The 20,378-nt window shown below is 44.3% G+C and overlaps 1 protein-coding gene and 1 long non-coding RNA gene across 7 annotated transcripts in view; one reads left to right on the forward strand and one right to left on the reverse strand.

Moving 5' to 3' along the window:
• The first annotated feature begins 56 nt into the window (after window positions 1-56).
• LOC115833025 lies at window positions 57-20,361 on the forward strand. Its single transcript, XR_004028455.1, has 2 exons — window positions 57-238; window positions 20,035-20,361. It is a non-coding gene; the product is annotated as an uncharacterized LOC115833025 (long non-coding RNA).
• The window catches only part of EMC1 (ER membrane protein complex subunit 1), a 33,810-nt gene continuing 21,197 nt past the window's right edge, over window positions 7,766-20,378 (reverse strand). For all 6 annotated transcript variants that reach the window (XM_030805631.1, XM_030805630.1, XM_030805628.1 and 3 more), the window contains 6 exons: window positions 17,504-17,641; window positions 13,075-13,248; window positions 12,303-12,513; window positions 10,458-10,542; window positions 9,269-9,398; window positions 7,766-9,182 (listed from right to left, as the gene is read on the reverse strand). In XM_030805631.1, coding sequence (XP_030661491.1) covers window positions 9,003-9,182; window positions 9,269-9,398; window positions 10,458-10,542; window positions 12,303-12,513; window positions 13,075-13,248; window positions 17,504-17,641 — 918 coding nt within the window. In that variant the 3' untranslated portion in view covers window positions 7,766-9,002. The remainder of the gene's footprint in view (window positions 9,183-9,268; window positions 9,399-10,457; window positions 10,543-12,302; window positions 12,514-13,074; window positions 13,249-17,503; window positions 17,642-20,378) is intronic.

The raw sequence follows: 20,378 nt of genomic DNA on the forward strand, positions 1-20,378 counted from the left end.
AGTGACGCAATCTGTCGCGTCAGACTGCGCGCCGCCGTCATGGGTCAAAAACGCAATGCGCGGAGCGGCCTTTGCCCTCACCAGGGTCGAGCCGCTGCAAGGGAACTGATTGGAGACGCTGCGCCTGCTCAGAAGGTAGCGCAGCTGGGAAAGGCGGGAGAGCGTTAACTTCTGAGCCTGCGCGGTGGGAGTTGCTCAAGCAGGTGGTAGCGACTTGGCTTCCGGGCAGCGGGGAAAGGTGAGTTTGGGGCATGGGTTCAGTGGGCAAGTCTAGGGCAGCAGAGTTGACTACGCCTCGGTGAATAGAATGGCCCTGACCTGGGACAGCTAAGGACGACAAGAGGAGGCCGAAGCCTAAAACGCTTTCACCTGCTTCTTCCCCTGCCTAGATCCCCCCAATAGTAATACTAAAGCACGCCATACTTACAAAGCTTTCTCCCTCTCACACCACCTTTTAATCACTGATCCATATTCCCTTCGCACTCAAATCTCGTTTGGATTGCCTTCATTAACAATCTGACCAGCTCGTACAATGCATCCCTCTTTGCAGTTTGCCACGTATGGTTACGTGTTCCCCTTTTTTCTACTGGCAAGGAAAGAATGTAAGCTTTTATTCACAGGAGATGTCTGAGACTTTTGCCGGTAAAGTTATCTGGCTACAAGATCTAAGAGGGAAAAGCAGTTTGCTCGAGGAAAGGTATTCGTGCATTAAGGACAGTCCTGTGTGTGAGATATTGGTGGACGGCTTCAAGCTCTAGGCCTGTGGCCTACAGCCGGCCTGAATAAGACTTGGAAGGAACTGTGAAGACGGTTTCAAATTCCTAAAGCCCTGAAATTCTCCCCCAAGTTTAGGAAGAGCTTTTGTTCTTGGTGTGTAACACTGATAAATGAATTGGTAACTAGTGATTAATCTGCACTTTCATTAAGATATGACATACTTTACCTTTTTTGAGACAGGATCTTGCTCTGTCGCCCAATAGCCCAGGCTGGAGTGCAGTGGCAGAGTTGCGGCTGGCTGCAGCCTCCACCTCCCTGGCTCAAGCCTCAGCCTCTCCAGTAGCTGAGACTATACAGGTGCAGGCCACCACTCTTATTTTTGTTTGTTTGTTTGTTTTTAAGAGACAGGTCTCCCTACGTAGCCCAAGCTGCTAAGTCCTAGGTTCCTCCCACCTTGGACTTCCAAAGTGCTGGGATTACAGGCTTGACCCACTGCGCCCAGCCTGCATCTTTACATTCAAAATAAAATTCAGTCAAGTCAAAGACGGTCTTGGAGGAAAATGTGGCTTTGATGACAGCAGTACGAATTTTCCTTCAGTGTCTACTTACCAGAGGATAATAATAACAGCAAGTTTCTTAAACATAAAAACATCAGAAATGAAAAAGAACTTATCATAACACTATAAATATTGCAGTATTTCAAGATACTGAACCAGAGCCCTAAGGAAAGGCTGGAGACCCAGAATTTTATAATGGCTTTGGGACATGAATTTTATTTTAACCAAAGGACAAAATTAATCTGCAAAGGCTGTCTTGGAGAAATTTCAGGAAATAAAAGATCAAATGTATCTGCTGTCCTCCCTTCCCTCTCCAAGAGAATAAAAGGCAAATGCAAACTATCACAGGGAGATTTTCACCTGTACTTAAATTATTTATTATATACTTTATATTTCTGGTTAATAGATTGGGAGAGAGCACTCCAGATAAAGAACTTCCTTTATAAATGCCACATTTATTTCAGTACTGGAGGTTTGGTCTTGTGTTGCCACAAAGATTTGGAATGGCATCTATGTTATAAATTTAGATGACAAAAGAAACAGACTAATAAAAGACTTCTAGATGAAACACAAGCTTCTAATATTCTGGTCCAGAAAATAAGATAGAAACTAAAAAACAATAAATAACTTTTATGAATTAACTGAAGGACTTAAAATACTAGTTCCATTCTAATCCCAAGTGTCTGCCAAGGAACTGAAATTTAAAATGATAAAAGATATGATACAGTCATGTTACAGGGAATTCGATGAAGTAAAAATGGCAGACATTGATGAATGGTATGGTTTAAAGATTTGTGTAGAGGTAGTGATGAGGAGGCCTGCTGGGAGCTGGAAAAGTTCTATACCTTGACACAGTTTTGCTTACATGGATATACACACAGTAGTCACTGAGCCATGATTTGTACTTATGATTTGCACACTTTGGTGGTTGTAAATTGTACGGCAATCTAAAAACAAATGAGGTCAGTGTGCCTCACTACAGAAGCTTCAAAAGCAATAGACAGCACATCTCTTTTTTTTTTTTTTTTTTTTTTTTAAGCCATCTAATACAGAGTTGCTTGGAATAAATCCTAATAGATACAGTGTTTCTAGAAACAAGTAAATGAATAAACCTTAGCTGTTACCCCCTAGGAGCCAACAGATGTCAATCTGTTCTCAAGCTTTTACAAAGTTATAAGAACAAGTAATCAGTGCATATTTTGTTGAAACTCCTACTGCAATACTGAAAACTGCAAATGGAGAGCAGCTCCTTTTTGGTAATTCACAACAGAGTTAGTTTTCAAATTACCAAGAATACAAGGAATTAGATTAGAAGCCTAATTCAATTTAGAATTATGAGACATTATTTGTAACCCACAAGTATTATTTTTCCCATGATACTGAACAATTCACCTGGTATGAACTTAAAAGGAAGAAGAAAATGCTTATTGCAGCCTTCTTGCTTTAAGAGCGAAAAAGAAACAATTTTGCTAACTGTGGAGGAACTAGATTACAATGTCACTTTAAGATGTACACTCTCAAAAGTTTTGACCTATCAGATTGAGAGCCAGAGAGAGAGACAGACAGAAGGAGAAGGATAAATCAAATGTGGTAAAATGTTAACCTTTGGGGGATCTGGGTAGAGGGGATCTGGGAATTATTTGTACTATTGCAACTTTTCTGTAAGTCTGAAATTGTGTTGTCAAAAGTCAAAACAGTTTATAAATACTTTATCATCCATTTGCTTTATAATTAGGTACAGAGTATGATGACAGAGAGAGCCTACTGTATGCCAGATACTTAACAGAAGGAATGTAGTTTACATGTAAACTCTGGGAAAAGTGGAGCCAAATGATTACACTGTGTATATCCTTTAGCACTGTTTGGGGTGGGGACATGGGGGGTCAGTGCGCAGAGAGGGACTGTTCTGGTCTCCTTGGAAGGTATGTGCCTATAGTAAAAAGCATGAGTAAGATATCACATCTCCTAACTCCGTAACAACCAAGCAAACTTATAACAGCATTTTAACTTATATCACCTTTTTTGTAGGAGCGGATATATATTCCAGCAGCATGAGTATTTTAGCCCTCTTTGCAATTGCAGTCTTCATTCATTATCATCAATAAACTGGCCTCTGGTTGATTGATCTAGTCTAGTTCTTATTTTATCACAGCACATGGGATATATGATATCATCAAAGCCATGATGTGAACAAACCATGAAGTATAATGGAGTTTGTATGAGTAATTGTGCCTTTTAATTATGGTTTTAGTTTGCTTTCTTGACTTTCATTCATTCAGATTGCACATTAGGGGACAGAGAAGAGGGTGCTTCAATATAAACCTTTGACTATGTTACAAACACACCTTCCTAAATGTTCTTAGTCTCTATCCTGGAAAAGTCACCTCAGTATCATGGATCAGAAATATATAAAAGCCTTAGTGCTGGTGGAAAACAGGCTTCTTCGTTGGTCAGTCTCAACTAACTTCACACTCTGATTCCTAAAAAAAAAATGGGAAGGTGGGTGTATACACAACCTTTATGTTATAAATTTCTTACTGGAAAGGTGGCCTAAATATTAGACTTCCCCGAAAGAGTATTCAGTCTCATAAAAATCTCTAATGGAACAGCACTTAAGAATTTCAACTGTGTGACCACTAAAACTGGTGTAGATCCATTACCTCTCACACAGGCGCTCTCCACAATAGATTAAGTGATAAAACCAAGCTGCAGAAGATATTACCTGAAGAGATACCAAATTGTTCAGTGGTGACTTCTGGGAAACATGGTGGGGGAGGTTTTGAGGGGGACACTCATCTTAATTTGGGGACATTGTTAAAAAATGTTTTTAACTTACATAGTCTTTTTAAAATAAAGAACTTAGCCACAAAATCAAAACAGCTGATACATATGAAGCACCAGTATCTCCATTATTGAAAGGTTGCTTCAAGAATGCTGAATAGTTTCAGGTTACATTTTACAAAAAATGAAAGGGCACAGGATGTTGTCTACCTGTTTTAATTATGGAAGGATAATTGTCAATTTTTAAATAGTAAGATAGTTATAAAGAATAATATTTTCCAAAGCAATACCAAAGAGATACTTTTCCCTTTTAGAATAGAAATTATGGTACCATGCAGCTTATTTCCCCATATTGATCAGGTGAGAATTTGTTTTAAGGAGTAAAAGAGTTTGTCAGACCTGGTGTCCATGGCATGCCAGAGAGGCAGACTGAACTATCTCTTGGCATTTCCATAAATATACAAAAATTAGCCAGGCGTGGCGGCACACGCCTGTAGCCCCAGCTACTTGGGAGGCTGAGGCAGGAGAATCGCTTGAACTGGGGAGGAAGAGGTTGTGGTGAGCCGAGATTGCGCCACTGCACTCTAGCCTGGGCGACAGAGCAAGACTCTGTCTCAAAAAAAAAAAAAAAAAAAAAAAAATTATTGGGGCCAGGCACGGTGGCTCACGCCTGTAATCCCAGCACTTTGGGAGGCTGGACAGGCAGATCAGCTGAAGTCAGGAGTTCGAGACAGCCTGGCCAACATGGTGAAACCTTGGCTTTACTAAAAATACAAAAATTAGTCGGGCGTGGTGGCACACTCCTGGAGTCCCAGCTACTCGGAAGGCTGAGGCAGGAGGATTTCTTGAACCCGGGAGGTGGAAACTGCAGTGAGTCGAGATCAAGCCACTGCACTCCAGCATGGGAGACAATGAGACTCTGTCTCAAAAAAAAAAAAAAAAAGGAAAAAAATCCCTTAGTAAGTCACCGAAGTCTTAGAAATTTGGGAAACTAGGGACAAAGTTCCTAAGCGTTCTGGAGAAGAAGGTACAGCATTTGGGGAACTATTTGTCAAGGAGCAACTTCATGTCTGGGACAATAGAGAATTCAGAAAACGGTCCCTGAGAGACACAATATCTGAAATAATAAAGGGGTGTAGTATATCACTCAGGAAGTTACGTGGTGAGCAGCCAGGATGGTTGAAGGTCCTGAGTAGCTGAAACCAATAGGGAAGACTTTATGGAGGAGTTCAGATTGGAGACAAGCCAGATTTTAAGCAGGGAAGAAAACATTCCAAGTAAAGAAAACAGAATAGTTTCATGATTTAAAAGCAACTTTTTTATTTTATTTGCTGATTTTTGAGACAGGGTCTCACTGTGTCGCCCAGGCTGGAGTGCAGAGCATGATCTCGGCTTACTGCAATCTTTGCCTCCCAGGTTCAAGTGATTCTCCTGCCTCAGCCTCTCGAGTAGCTGGGATTATAGGCATGCACCACCACACCTGGATAATTTTTTTTTTATTTTATTTGGTAGAGATGGGGTTTTAGGTTTCACCATGTTGGCCAGACTGGTCTTGAACTCCTGACCTCAAATGATCTGCCTGCCTTGGCCTCCCAAAGTGCTGGGATTATAGGCATGAGCCACCATGCCTCGCCTAAAAGCAAAATTTTAAATAATTAGGAATCAGGAAATGAGTCTGTTGATTCTGATGATACCTTGTGTAATAGGCTCTTTAAAAGTATAGCAATTTATGGGCCAGGTGCAGTAGCTCATGCCTGTAATCCCAGCACTTCAGGAGGCTAAGGAGGGAGGATAACTTGAGCCCAGGTGTTCAAGACTGCAGTGAGCTATGACTGCGCCACTGCTCTCCAGCCTGGGTGACAGAGACCCTGCCTCCAAAAAAAAAAAAAAAAAGCAATTTATAAAGGCAGTGAAATTACAATTATGAAATTTTCAAATTGAAAGATGCCTTACAGAGCACATAACTTGTACCCACATACAAATAATGAAACTAGTTCGGATTAGGTAGCTTACATTAAAGTCTCTAACACTTAAATTAGGAATTATGTTTTCTATCAGACTTTGTTCCAGAAACTATTTCAGTCATCTTTATGAATACATGATATTCAAGATGCATTAGTTGAGCCTTTATCAAAATATCTCATGTACCCTATAAGTATATATACCTACTATGTACCCACAAAAAAATTAAATAAAAAACTTTAAAAGATCCATTAGTTGAAAAAACAAGTAACAGAATTAAATAGCATCATCTCATTTAAGAAAACATTGTATACAAGAACAAACACTAGACTACCAGTGCGCATATACGTAATTAATGAATACTGAAACAAATTAGTTTTTGTTTTTGAGACAGGGTCTCACTCTGTTGCCCAGGCTGGAGTGCAGTAGCATGTTCATGGCTCACTGCAGCCCCGACCTCCCAGGCTCCTGAGTAGCTACGACCACAGGCACATGCCACCAGGCCCGGCTAATTTTTTTTTTATTTTTTGTAGATAGGGTCTTGCTATGTTGCCCAGGCTGGTCTGGAACTCCTGGGCTCAAGAGATCCTCCACTATGGCCTCCCAAAGTGCTGGGATTATAGGCATGAGCCATCATGCCCAGCCAAATCTCTTTAAGTGAAACACTGTAGGGGCCCCAAAATTAACCTAATTAATGAAGACAGAAGAGGTTAGTCAAGGAATACACAAAAAAACAAGGAATGACAAGAAAGCAAACAGATCAGAGAATTGAGAGAGGAAACATAGTCTCAGCAGCCATTGGTGGAGACTGAGCGTAGCTGCTCAGAACCAAATGCTGTTTTAAGATTAAGGAAAGTTGAGAACTAAGAAAAGATTTAAATTGGACTATGGCATTAGCATTAACTAAGCACTGGGCCAGGCGCGGTGGCTCACACCTGTAATCCCAGCACTTTGGGAGGCCAAGGCCAGTAGATCACTTGAGGCCAGGAGTTTGAGACCAGCCTGGCCAACACAGTGAAACCCTGTCTCTACTAAAAATACTAAAAATACAAAAAATTAGCCGAGCGCGGTGGCACATGCCTATAGTCCCAGCTGCTTGTGAGGTGGAGGTTGCAGTGAGCCAAGATCATGCCACTGCACTCCAGCCTGGGCGACAGAGAGAGATTGTCTCAAAAAAAAAAAAAAAAAAAGCACCTGCTTTGAGGTAACTTTGATTACAGATGAAATAGAGAATTTTACTAAAGGACAAATAACTTCCCTCCCAGTAGCTTCTTTCAGATTTTGGCACACTGGTAAATAAAAACTAGAATCTTGCAGGCTAACCTTGCACATATGTATGTAAGACAGTCAGAATTCCAGCCAGGCTTTCTCAAAACTAGGGCAGAATTTTTTTAACTTGTACTTACTCTCTTCTCCCAGGTTATGTTAAAATATGCCTTGGGTGAGGATGATAGAAGCCTGTTTTTTTCTGGAGATTCTTAGACATTCAGTCACTCAATATCAAATTGACAATTAATAAAATGGTTGTCATTTCCTCTTCCTTCTCTGCCATAATCTACCATCAGCATATGACCACAGAAAGATGACAAATTTTTAGATAACCGGACCAACCCATACATGATTAAACTGACATGTTTCCTTACTAAAATAAAATACACTTACTCCATGTCTTCACTGCTTTTATTCCTTCTAATGTGAAAATAGCCTCAAAGTGATCTTCTAAGACACAAAAGAGGACTTAAACAGTGTCATTTTTCACTTGCTTTATTCAGACATTCGAGTGTACCTCTTTCACCACAGGGCTAGAGATGGTCTACTCTGTACACACATTTCACAGTAAAGAAAAATTCTGTCATTCCCCAACTCTATGACCAAGGAAAACTTTTAGGATTTCTTTAATTTGTAGCAGAGACACAGCGGCCTAGCCAATCGGCAGTGCTATACACACAGTATACCAGTTTCCCACCCCTACCCTTTCTCCTCTTTTTTAAAGCTTCAAAGGTTAGATCAATAAGACTTAAAATTTCCTCATTTAAAGAGAAATATGATGAGCCACATGTTAATTTATATTAAAAACTAAAAATAAATAATGGGGTTCTTAAACAAGGACATTTTTAACTAGGTTATGATTAGACCAGCCTGTGGGTGAAATGAGAGATTATCTCTTCTCCCTGGAAATGTCTTCAAGGCTCAGACAATTCAGTAGTTTTTAAAAGGCCCCAACTCACACATCTCAGGTGAAAAGTATAGGCAATGGGCAACAAACAAGACGCTAGTATGCACTTGGCTTCTGATGAACTGAAACAAAGATTTGGTGGCCCAGCCTAATAAATGACAGCATGAAACCAGAGGTTTAAAGTAAGTTTTGACATCACATATAGATCCCTCAACCCTAAGTTACTTTGGAGGGAAGCCATGAGAGGCTGGATCAGTCCTCAAGACTCAGCTCAGGATGGATCCTATTTCTTCCCAGTGCAAAACACCAAATGCACCTATACGGTGGAGTCGGCAAGGAGAGTTCCCCTCTTACTTTGAAGCAAGAGATGGAAAAAGTCAGAAAGATTTCTAGATAAAATTGGGAAACACAAAAGGCAAAGTAAAGTCAATTTAAACAGGCCTCACAAAAATCAGCCGGAATTCTTTTTAAAAAAACGAAACAAAACAGAACATTCATGGATGGGCAAAGAAAGGAAACAATGCAGAGGCCTTTGGACTTCAAGGGAAAGCCCATCAGGATTCTCTGAGATTCTCAGCTGAGAGTTCTGTCTCTCTCCAAGTAGGATTCTGCATCATGTGTATCCCAAAAGGAGTTCTATGTGAAGGTCATCCATCTTCTTCCCTACAGCTCTTAGCTGAGCACTGACACATGCACACACACACACACTCACTCTCACTCTCTCTTCACCAATCCACCAAATGCAGCTGTAGCTGCTTATCTGACCCACACTCCCCTGGCTCTCCACTTTTAGGCACAGTCTTTGGTCTTTATCGCCAGGCCCGATTCAGGAGCTTCACCTGTGCCAGTCTCTTAGTGATCATGGTGGCAAAAACCAGGCCAAAGAGGACGCTGCTGATTAACACGTAGTCATAGTCATCCTTCAGAACGTCAAACTGCTTGGATGGGTAGACTCGAGTTTGGTAAATGTCCAAACCATAGGCCACAACCTGGAAGGCAGATGGAATAAGAATTAGGGAAGAAACAACCAATGATCCACCAAGGGTGAAACAGGGCAGCTGTGGGCTCTACTCACCAAACAAGTGGACTCCAGACCCGAGGGAGCTGTGTAGATACCTCGCATTCGAGAAACTGTCTGGTTATAGTTGATGAATCGCTCTGCGTGTATCTGTACATCTGGAGAATACGGGATTAGGTTCTCCTCTCTGCAAAACACCAGCCGGGACAGGCAGGGTGAGCACTGCTGTAAATGGATCTCTTGGCTGCCCTTCCTGAGTCCTAGGAGGTTTCCAGGCTACATATCTAGCCTCAAATCTCCTAGGAGGTCTGCTTGCATTAGGTAGTTAAAAATTTAGCAGCTGAATGTTCGGAAGGACTACAAGAAAGGTAGCTCTCTGGAGAGTAAGACTGAGATCTAGATTCCTACTTTGTTCTAAATCTGAAAAGAAAGAACATACAGATGACTGACACTTCACACCACAAGAGGAAAGCCGACCATTTTAAAGCCAACACACTGAACCACTAAGCTAATTCCTGCTCTCCATTCCAGGGTGCCTCTCGATCCCCATTTCTCTGAAACCTGATTATCATCTTGTCTTTTCCTAGCTTTAATCTCCTCTCTCTCATATACTTCTCCAAAACACACACCTCTCCATTCCTCATGCCCCTAGGCAAAGAAATTCAGGATGGAGGTAAGAAAACCCGACGAGATGGTGGTTGTTAATACAACAATACCAACAGTGAACAAGTTATTGGCTTGCCCACATGATCTGGCCCGAATTACCTCAGTGATCTCATTTCCTAGCATTGCCCTCCGCGAGCTCACCAGACATGATCTCAGGGGATTTGCATTGCCTGTTCCCTCTGCCTAGAAGGTTCTTCCTCAGATATCTACACAGCTAGCTCCTTCACCTCCTTCAGGCCTTCACTCAAAACGCACCTTCTCAAAGGGGCTTTCCTAGGCCACCTCTCAAATTACACCCACACACATCCCCATCCCCACTTCCTAGCTCATTCCTGTTTTACTCTCCTTAGCATTTGAGTACCTAACATAGTACATATTTTGTTTATCTTATTTATTTATTGTCCATTTCCCAGCAGACTGTAAGCTCCAGGAGGGCAGGTGACTTTTTCAGACTTGCCCCCTGCTACATCCCCAGCCCCTAGCACAGCATGAAGGCACACGGAGACCAAGAACCAAGCTTAATCAGTGAGGTTAAGTTCTGTAAGGCCAGAGCCTTCAGCACTGCCCATGAGGGTCTCACCTGCTTTGTTCTGTTGGGATCTCGGGGCGGCGGGGATCCAGCAAAGCCTTAGGAAGGGAAAGAATTGCTCCAGAAGGTAGTCCAACTACGCAGGAGGAAGTGAATGTTCACACCAATCCAGTGTCCAGCAAGGGCCAGTTACAAAAATGTCATTATTGCAGAAATTTAAATAAGAATTTAAAACAAAAAATGGGTCAATGAGGCTCCCTTACATAGCCAAAAATAATAATCCAATAATATGCATGGGTCTGAATGAAGGTTCTCACTTTTGAAGGCACTGGTTTCTTAACTTTCTGAGACACCAGAAAATAAACTTCTAGAATCAAGATATGGATAATGATGAAAGAGAAAAATGTAGAAGGCCACTTGGATTTCCTCATGCCTCTCCCCCATCCCTCCCATACCTCCTCCCAGCAGGGAGTCTCCTTCCTGTTGAGCAAACGCAGCTGTTTATGCGTTATGAGTGGCCAGGGAAGACTGGAGGACCAGGCATGATCGATCATAGCACCAGTTTCAGTAATGGTGATTAAAGCTGATAAACTGCCAACAGGGCTGGCTTCTTCATATTTAAGAATTCAATAGGCCAGGAGTGGCGGCTCACACCTGTAATCCCAGCACTTTGGGAGGCCGAGGCAGGTGGATCACAAGGTCAAGAGATCAAGACCATCCTGGCCAACATGGTGAAACTCCGTCTCTACTAAAAATAAAAAAATGAGCCAGGCATAGTGGCACGCACCTGTAGTCCCAGCTACTCAGCAGACTGAGGCAGGAGAATCGCTTGAACCAGGGAGGCCGAAGTTGCAGTGGGCTGAGATCGCACCACTGCACTCCAGCCTGGGTGACAGAGCAAGACTCTGTCTCAAAAAAAAAAAAAAAAAAAGCAACAGCAATGCCAAGTGCCCATCAGATCTGAGAGTCCCAAACATCTTCGGTAAAATCATCTAAACACAGGAACCTGTTAACCACTAAGTCCTAAGTCCTGGGCTTAGGTTACATAAGGATGAGATTTTAGGGCTGGCGCGGTGGCTCACACATATAATCCCAACACTTTGGGAGGCCAAGGCAGGCGGATCACTTGAGGTCAGGAGTTCAAGACCAGCCTGGCCAACATGGCGAAACCCCATCTCTACTAAAAATACAAAAATTAGCCAGGCATGGTGGTGCATGCCTATAACTACTTGGGAGGCTGAGGCAGGAGGATCACTTGAACCCAGGAGGTGGAGGTTGCAGTGAGCCAAGATCGTGCCACTGCACTCCAGCCTGGGCGACAGACCCTGCCAGTTTCTGCAAGCTGTCAGCACAGGCTAGCTATGTTAAGAATGCTATCAGGAACTGACTTTTTGAGCTAGGTGAAAATGCCAAATAGAGAGGCGGTATATCAGAAATGAGGACTGAAGGCCAGGCAGCCAGGCACGATGGCTCACACCTGTAATCCCAACACTTCAGGAGGCCAAGGCAGGAGGATCACTTGAGCCCAGGAGTCTAGACCAGCCTGGGCAACATGGCAAAACCCTGTCTCTACAAAAAAATTTTTTTTAATTAGCCAGGTGAGCTCAGGAGGATGAGGCTGCAGTGAGTCATGATCACACCACTGTACTCCGGCCTGGGTGACAGAGACCCTGTCTCAAAAAACAAAAAAAAGATGAGGACTGAGAGAGAAGTGGTCACCTTCATAGGTGGCAAAGATGAACTAAGAAACTTTTTGCACTGATCTATAGCCCTCCTCACCACCTTTCCCTTACAGGTGGTTCAACAGGGCTCTGCCAGCAATGTGTCCCTTGCTCTGTCCTTAAGTGTGGTTGCCCAAGGGAACCCAGCCATCCCAGAGGCTCCCCAGGCACTCACTCAGCAGGTGTCGGCTGGTGATACCCCGTTCGGTGATGGTGGCCTCCATGGCACTGATGGAGGACGGGAAGATATAGGACTGCTGGAGGACCTGGGGCAGCTGGGGGCGGTCCAGGGAGCTGAAGGCGGTGGCGTTGTATTGCTCGGTGCCCTCATAGAGCTCCAGTACGGTAAACTCGTTGCGCCGAGCCTTGGTGTTCCAGTACTGGTACTGCAGGGATAGGAGGAGGCAGCTCAGGGCTTAGCAGCTGCTTCAACTGGAAAGGGAAATTGCATTGGAAGGCACCCCTCTAATTAGCTACAGATCCATGAAGGAGAACCATTAACTAGCACCTCACTTTTCTTCCTTACTATCAAGTTTACTAACTTTCAAAGTATTTTTATCTAGGCTATCCAAAGTTCACCACAAAACAAAGGAAATTCTCAAGAGTCTTAGAAACCATAATAGTAGCTAACCTTTGAATCATTACTAGGTGCCAGGCATTATTCTTTGCCAGACTGAAGTTGACTGTTATTATCCCTATTTTACCAGTGATGCAACACACAGCGTATACACAACTAGTTCAAGGTTATACAGTCAGGAAACGGAAGAGGTAGGGTTAAACCTAGGCAATCTGATTCCTGAGCCTGGCGCCCTAACCAGCACGCTTTGCTGCCATCCAGGGAATCTGAGATCCTAAGAAAACCAAAACAGCAACTGGGTTTCTGGAGAGGACTCAGGAAGCAAGGAGACCTCTGGAGCTACCTTGTGTCCCTGGTAGTGACCGCTTACCACCACCCAGTTCTCTGAATGCACGATATGGACAGGGCCCTTGGCTTTCTTCTGCACAGAGGAGTGGATGATACGCCCAGTGACGCCATCAATGAGGAAGATGCCAATGAAGGTGCGCTCATGGTGCGTGTCTGTGCTCTCCGTCACCACGGCCAGCAGGTTGGGGTTCAGGCTCTGGAGAGAGAGAGAAAAGCTCCCTTAGAACCACGATGACTCATCACACACTCCATTCCTGTGCTGTGAGACCAACCTGGAGCTCTCTAGCCTGGCAGAGGAATCAGGGTTTCTGGTGAAAAGAGCTTCTTGTTTGGAGTTTCTCATCACTGCACTTGTTTTATGTGCGTTGGGTACTGGGTGCCATGCCAGGTACCTTGTATTTTATCTAATCCCTTAAACAGTCTTGCAGAGTAGCTATTATGGTCCGCATTTTGCAGAAAAGTCCCGAAGTAGTTAAGCAGCTTCTCAAGTCACAGATAGCAAATGGTAACCCAAGATAAAATCCAGGTCTGCCCACTCATTGACCTAGGGACAAATGCTGCAGTGATATTTTTCTTTTGAGGGTCACCACCGCCCTCCCCATCGCTAAATCCAGTGGCAAAGTCTTGGCCCTCATCTTACTTGACCCACTAGTACCACGTGATGCAGGTGATCACGACCTCCTTGCGACATTTTCTCACCTGGCTTCCAGAACATCCCTGCCCAGCACTCCTTCTACCTTACTGGCCTCTCCTTCTCAGTCTCTTTTGGAGGTTCTTCCACATCTCCCCAGTTTCTTCATGGTGGAACACACCAGGAAGCTCTCAAGCCTTGAGCATTTCCATCACACTCACCCTCGTGGTGATCTCAAGCCAATCTCATGGCTTGAACACCATTTATGGATGTTGGCAATGCCCAATGTATATATCCAAACCAGATACTCCTTTGAACTCCAGACTTCACTAAGAACTATCTCAGTATCTTTTCTCAGATGTTTCATCTGAAACTTAACATGGCCCAAACTGAACTGTTCGAACCCCTGCCTAAAATCTGCTCCTCTCTCCTCCCCAGCCAGTCACGACTCCATACATCAGTGGCTCAGACCTAAGGCCTCGAGTCATCCTTGACTCCTTTCTCTGTAACACACATATACCTGCTCTTGGCTCTACCTTCAAAAGTACCCAGAACCTGATCCCTCCTTGCCACCTCCATGCTACCAGCCCAGCTCCAGCCATCAGCACCTGGATGACCCCACAGCCTAAATGGTCTGCTTTCCTCCTCACCCCTCTACAGTCTAATCTAGGTCAAATGAGCCTGTGGAATCTCAATCACTGATGTCACTCCTCTGCTGAAAACTCCCCAGTGACTCTTCACCGTGCTCCAAAGTGAAGGCCACGGTGATGGCCTGTGATCTGGCCCTGTTGCCCTCTGCCCTCAGCAGGCCTGACATGCCTCCTCACTCATCATCTTCTGGTTACCTGGTCTTCTTTGCTGTTTCTCACACACACCAGGGGCACTCTGACTTTTCTCTCTGGAAGGCTCTCCCCGCAGCTATCCACACGACTCACTTCCTCACTCAAGTCCACTCACTCCGTGCCACTTTCTCACTAAGCCCCTCCTTAGCCACCCGATTTACACTGTACCCGCTTTCCCTCTTCCCGGCTTTATTTTTCTCTGTAGAACTGGTCACTTTCTAATACACTATCTAATTTACCTATTTATTTTCTTTATTATTAGCCTCACCCAACTATGATGAAAGCCTCACAAGGTGAGGAAGTTTTGTCTATTTTGCCCATTTTATATCCCAGTGTCTAAATGAGTGCCTGCATCCAGCTAGCACTCAAAAAATACTTGCTGCTGGCCGGGTGCGGTGGCTCACGCCTGTAATCCTAACACTTTGGGAGGCCAAGATGGGAGGATTGCTTGAGCCCAGGAGTTCAAGACCAATCTGGACAACACAGCAAGACCCCATCTCTAAAGAAAATAAAATAACTGCCCGGGCACAGTGGCTCACACCTGTAATCCCAGCACTTTGGGAGGCCAAGGCGGGCAGATCATGAGGTCAAGAGATCAAGACCATCCTGTCCAACATGGTGAAACCCCATCTCTAAAAATACAAAATTTAGCTGGGCATGGTGGTGCACGCTTGTAGGCCCAGCTACTCGGGAGGCGGAGGCAGGAGAATCTCTTGAACCTGGGACGTGGAGGTTGCAGTGAGCCAAGATCGTGCCACTGCACTCCAGCCTGGCGAAAGAGCAAGACAGCGTCTCAAAAAAAAAAAAAGAAAGAAAGAAAATAAAATAAGCCATGGTGACATGCACCTGTTGTCCCAGCTGCTTAGGAGGCTGAAATGGGAGGACTGCTTGAGCCCAGGAGGTCAAAGCTGCAGTGAGCTGTGATTGCACCACTGCACTCCAGCCTGGGCAACAGGGCAAGACCCTGTCTCAAAAAAGAAAAACAAAAAAAAAGTCAATAGCACTAATAATTGTAGGGGTGGCCTGCCCCTCCATACCTGTGGGTGCTTCTCATTAGGTGGGACGAAAGACTTGAGAAAAGGAATAAGACACAGAGACAAAGTGTAGAGAAGGAAAAGCGGGGCCCAGGGGACCGGTGCTGTGCTTACAGAGGACCCACACCGGCGCCGGCCTCTGAGTTCCCTTAGTATTTATTCATGATTATCTTTACCATCACCGGTGCTGTGCTTTGAAATGTATATGCAAACATCTCCATAAACCTTTTAGCAGTATTGCTTCAGCAAGCCCCACCTTATTCCTAAAGGCGGCTTTCTCCTTTATCTTTAAACAAAGCACATTCTGCACCGCCCAAAACCCTTTTAACCTTAAGTCACCACAGCACATGTCTCTTGCGAGGACAAGGTTGGGGGTAGGGTCACAGATTAACAGCATCTCAAATACAGAACTAAATGGAGTCTCTTATGTCTACTTCCTTCTATATAGACACAGTAACAGGCTGATCTCTCTTTCTTTTCCCCACAAATAATAATGTTAAGTATGTGACAGGCACTATTCTAATCAGTTTACATGTTATCATTAATCTTCAAAACAATCCTCTGACGTTGGTGCTATTATCCCCATTATACTGGGGAAAATTGAAGCTCAGGCAGCCTAAGAGATGAACAGCTAGGCCATCGCAGAGCCAAGTCTTAACAGTCAAACTAGAGGCTTGCACTGTGTTGCACTGGCTCATGCTTAGCGATCCAGCTTTACCATCAAGTTCTGTGATCTCTATTCTATGACACCCCCTCCAACTAGGTCTCTGCTGTACCAGAGGGTGTAATTAATGTGCATTACTACTATCATTACATTCTCTCCCACCACAGTTTTGCAGCCCACTAGTCACCTCAATCTCCCTCTCTTTAACACTAACTAGAGTGTTGGCACACAGAGATGGAGGTTCTGATGGCTCGACTATGGTTTAACCCCAGAATGCTCTATCAGTACTACCACTAGTAATAAGAGCTGGGCTAGGCACAGTGGCTCAAGTCTCTAATCCCAACACTTCAGGAGGCTGAAGTAAGAGAACTGCTTGAGGCCAGGAGATAGAGACCAATCTAGGCAACATAGTGAGACCCTGTCAATACAAAAATAAAAAATTTAAAAAAAAAATTTTTTTTAAGAGAGAGTTTTACCATGTTTCCTAGGTTGATCTCTATCTTCTACAAAAATAAAAAATTTTAAAAAAAATTTTTTTTGTTTGTTTGGAGACAGGGTCTCACTCTGTCTCGCAGGCTGGAGTGCAGCAGCACAACTGCAGCTCACTGTAGCCTCAACCTCCCCAGGCTCAGGTGATCCTCCTACCTCAGCCTCCCGAGTAGCTGAGACCACAGGCACGCACCACCATGCCCAGCTAATTTTTTTTTTTTTTTTTTCTGGGTAAAGACAAGGTTTCAGCCACGTTGCCCAAGCTGGCTTCAAACTCTTGGACTCAAGTAATCCACCCACCTCGACCCCTCAAAATGCTGGGATTACTGGCATGAGCCACCAAGCCCAGCCGTTTTTAAAAAATTAGCATGGCATGTGCCTGTGGTCCCAACTACTTGGGAGACTGAGATGAAAGGATTGCATAAGCCCAGAAGGACAAAGCCGCAGTGAGCCATGACTGCATCACTGCACTCCAGCCTGGGGAACAGAGCAAGACTCTGTCTCAGGAAACAAACAAACAAACAAAAAGGTCAAAAAAGTAAGAGCTAACATCTGTTGCTTACTTACCATACGCTAGGCACTGGGCTAGGCATGAACATCTCATGTGATCATCAAAACAAGCCTAGGAGGAGGGTATATTATCCCCATTTCACAAACAAAAATTAAGGCTCAAAGGGATTAAATGACTTACTCAAGGTCATAGATCTACCAAGTCCTACAGCCAGACTTGAAGCCCTTCTTTTCCTGATTCGAAAGCCCTTGCTGTCTACCAGACAGCTGGCTGTATGTACCTTGTAGAGCACACTGCGGTCCCCCATCACACGGCCCTGGGAATGAACATGCTCACTGCTGCGTTTCCCCTTCACCTTGACGATCCGCTGTACTTCTGGGGGAATGGTCAGCTCCCAACTCGGCTCAGTGGTGAGATCCTAGGGCAGGGGCAAAAAAAGCCTGTAATCAGGAGGGTACACTTAGAACTGAAACAGCTAGAGTTAGACACATCCTGGAGTTCATTATCTGAGGCCTTTGTGCAGGAAGGAACAGAGATCAGAACTAGAAAAATGAGCCAGGAGCAGTGGCTCATGCTTGTAATCCCAGCACTTTGGGAGGCCAAGGTGGGCGGATCACTTGAGGTCAGGGGTTCAAGACCAGCCTGGCCAACATGGCCAAACCCCATCTCTACTAAACATACAAAAAATTAGCTGGATGTGGTGGCAGGCACCTATAATCTTAGCCACTCGGGAGGCTGAGGCAGAGGCCGCAGTGAGCTGAGATCACGCCACTGCAGTCCAGCCTGAGTGACAGAGCAAAACGCAAAAAAACAAAAACAAACTAGAAAAACGGCAATAGAGATCTAGTTTATGAAGAAATTTCAGAACTCTCGGTTTGATTAAGATAGATACTAGACCGGGCACAGTGGCTCACACCTGTAATCCCAGCACTTTGGGAGGCTAAGGCGGGTGGATCACCTGAGGTCGGCAGTTTGAGACCAGCCTGACCAACATGGAGAAACCCCATCTCTACTAAAAATGCAAAATTAGCCAGGTGTGGTGGCGCATGCTTTTAATCCCAGGTACTCAGGACGCTGAGGCAGGAGAATCACTTGAACCCGGGAGGTGGAGGTTGCGGTGAGCCGAGACTGCACCACTGCACTCCAGCCTGGGCAACAAGAGCGAAACTCCGGCTCAAAAAAAAAAAAAAGATAGATAATAAAGTCAGTAGGAAAGGAGGCGAACGCTCAACAGTATCCCGTTGTTTATCTGAGTAGGAAATAAGCAAGGAAAATTTACCATTTATTACTAAACTCCAAGATCCCTGTATACTGGGGCCAGCAGTGAATGTCTAAGCTAACAGGGACCTCAAAACATTTCGTGTATGATTCTTTATGGCCATAAAGAAACAATAAACACTCATGGTTAAATACATTATTATACATCCATCCTATGGAATTATGCGGAGCCCTTGTGAGTGGAGACAGGAGGTAGTTACTGGCAAAGGACACAAGGGCCTTCTAGGAGCTGGTGCTATTCTGTTTCCTGATGTGATTACCAGGTACACAAGTGTACTCCCTTGGTGAGGGTTCACTGAGCCATACCTCATGATTTTGCACTTTTGTCAATATTTTTCTGTAATAAAAAACTGAAGTTGACAAAACAATGAGGTAGAAAACCCATTAAATGAAAAAAGCAAATTTCATAAGAATAAATATAGGTCAATTGCATGTGAATGAGAAAAAAAAAATAAAATGGGCCAGGCGTGGTGGCTCACACCTGTAATCCCAGCACTTTCGGAGCCCGAGGCGGGAGGATCACTTGAGGTCAGGAGTTTGAGACCAGCCTGGTCAACATGGTGAAACCCCGTCTCTACTGAAAATACAAAAATTACCCAGGCATGGTGGCGTGCACCTGTAGTCTTGGGAAGCTGAGGCAGGAGAATCGCTTGAACCCAGGAGGCAGAGGTTGCAGTGAGCTGAGATTGCGCCCCTGCACTCCAGCCTGGGTGACAGAGTGAGACTCTGTCTCGAAAAAAAAAAGAAAAAAGAAAGTATGAGCCACACACGTGTGTCCACACAGCTGTTGATATGGAATCATAAATACACAAGGACAGTGGAAAGAGGCACAGCAAACTGCTGACAGGCTTTCCACCTGGGGAGGGGAAGACCGCTGGAAATGGGGCCACAAGGGTCTGTTCACATTTTGCTTGTTCACCTCTCTGTATCAATGGACTCTTTTACAATGAGAATATACTCATGTATTACCTAAATTTTTAAAATAATGAAAGTTATTAATAATAAGCCTTCATTGCCACAACCTTCTCTGAAAGCATAAGAACTCACTAAAACATCCCCAGAGAGGAAGGTCACCAAGTGAGGGCAAAGGCAGCACACTCCCTTGTGGTCCGGGACTTGCGCACACAGCTGGCTCACTTCCCATGGACAGCTCTGCCTCCTTTGTCTTCCTTGGTCATTGTTCACTCAGATGATGTCCTCAGGACTCCAGATTCATGACACCCACACTCCAGTTCACTCCCCTGAATCTACAAAACTGTCTCTTTCAAGGTCCTCTTTTTATTAACTCGGAAGGACGATTTTTTTTTTTTTCATTCACAAGGGTAAAGGATGTGTCTTCTGGGCAGACCATTTCCAGTGCTGTTTATGCTAAGGTTAGCTGCTACAAACGTCACAAAAGGGCGCTGCATTTTCAAAACAACAGCACCTCCAACTCAGATGGCATTTACCACGTGCCAGGCAGTTTTATGTGATTTATGTGTTGAACTCTCACGACGACCTTATGAGACAGGTACTTATCACCTTATTTGACAGATAAGAAAACAGAAGGCCAGAGCCCAAGGTCACAAAGTTAGTAAGTGACAAACCTAGGCTTCCAATCCAGCAAATTGGGACTAAGCTGTTGAACTCTATGCCTCTCAAAAGGCCTTACAGGACAGGATGGGAGAGCTGTTTGTGAGTGCACACCACAGAGTACTTCTCTAAACAGTCCTGCTAACAAGGCCATGCCAGCCCCTCGTGAACTTCAGAGCTGGACTTCACAGCCAGCGTGTATCACTGTTTACAAGAGTTGGTCTCAAGTATGTGAGGATTAAAGCAAACTGACCCCCTTTCTAGAAATAAAATTCAAAGCACACATTCTATCAAGAGTTGGTCAA

Source organism: Nomascus leucogenys, chromosome 24, assembly GCF_006542625.1.
Source record: "Nomascus leucogenys isolate Asia chromosome 24, Asia_NLE_v1, whole genome shotgun sequence".
Taxonomy (NCBI): domain Eukaryota; kingdom Metazoa; phylum Chordata; class Mammalia; order Primates; family Hylobatidae; genus Nomascus; species Nomascus leucogenys.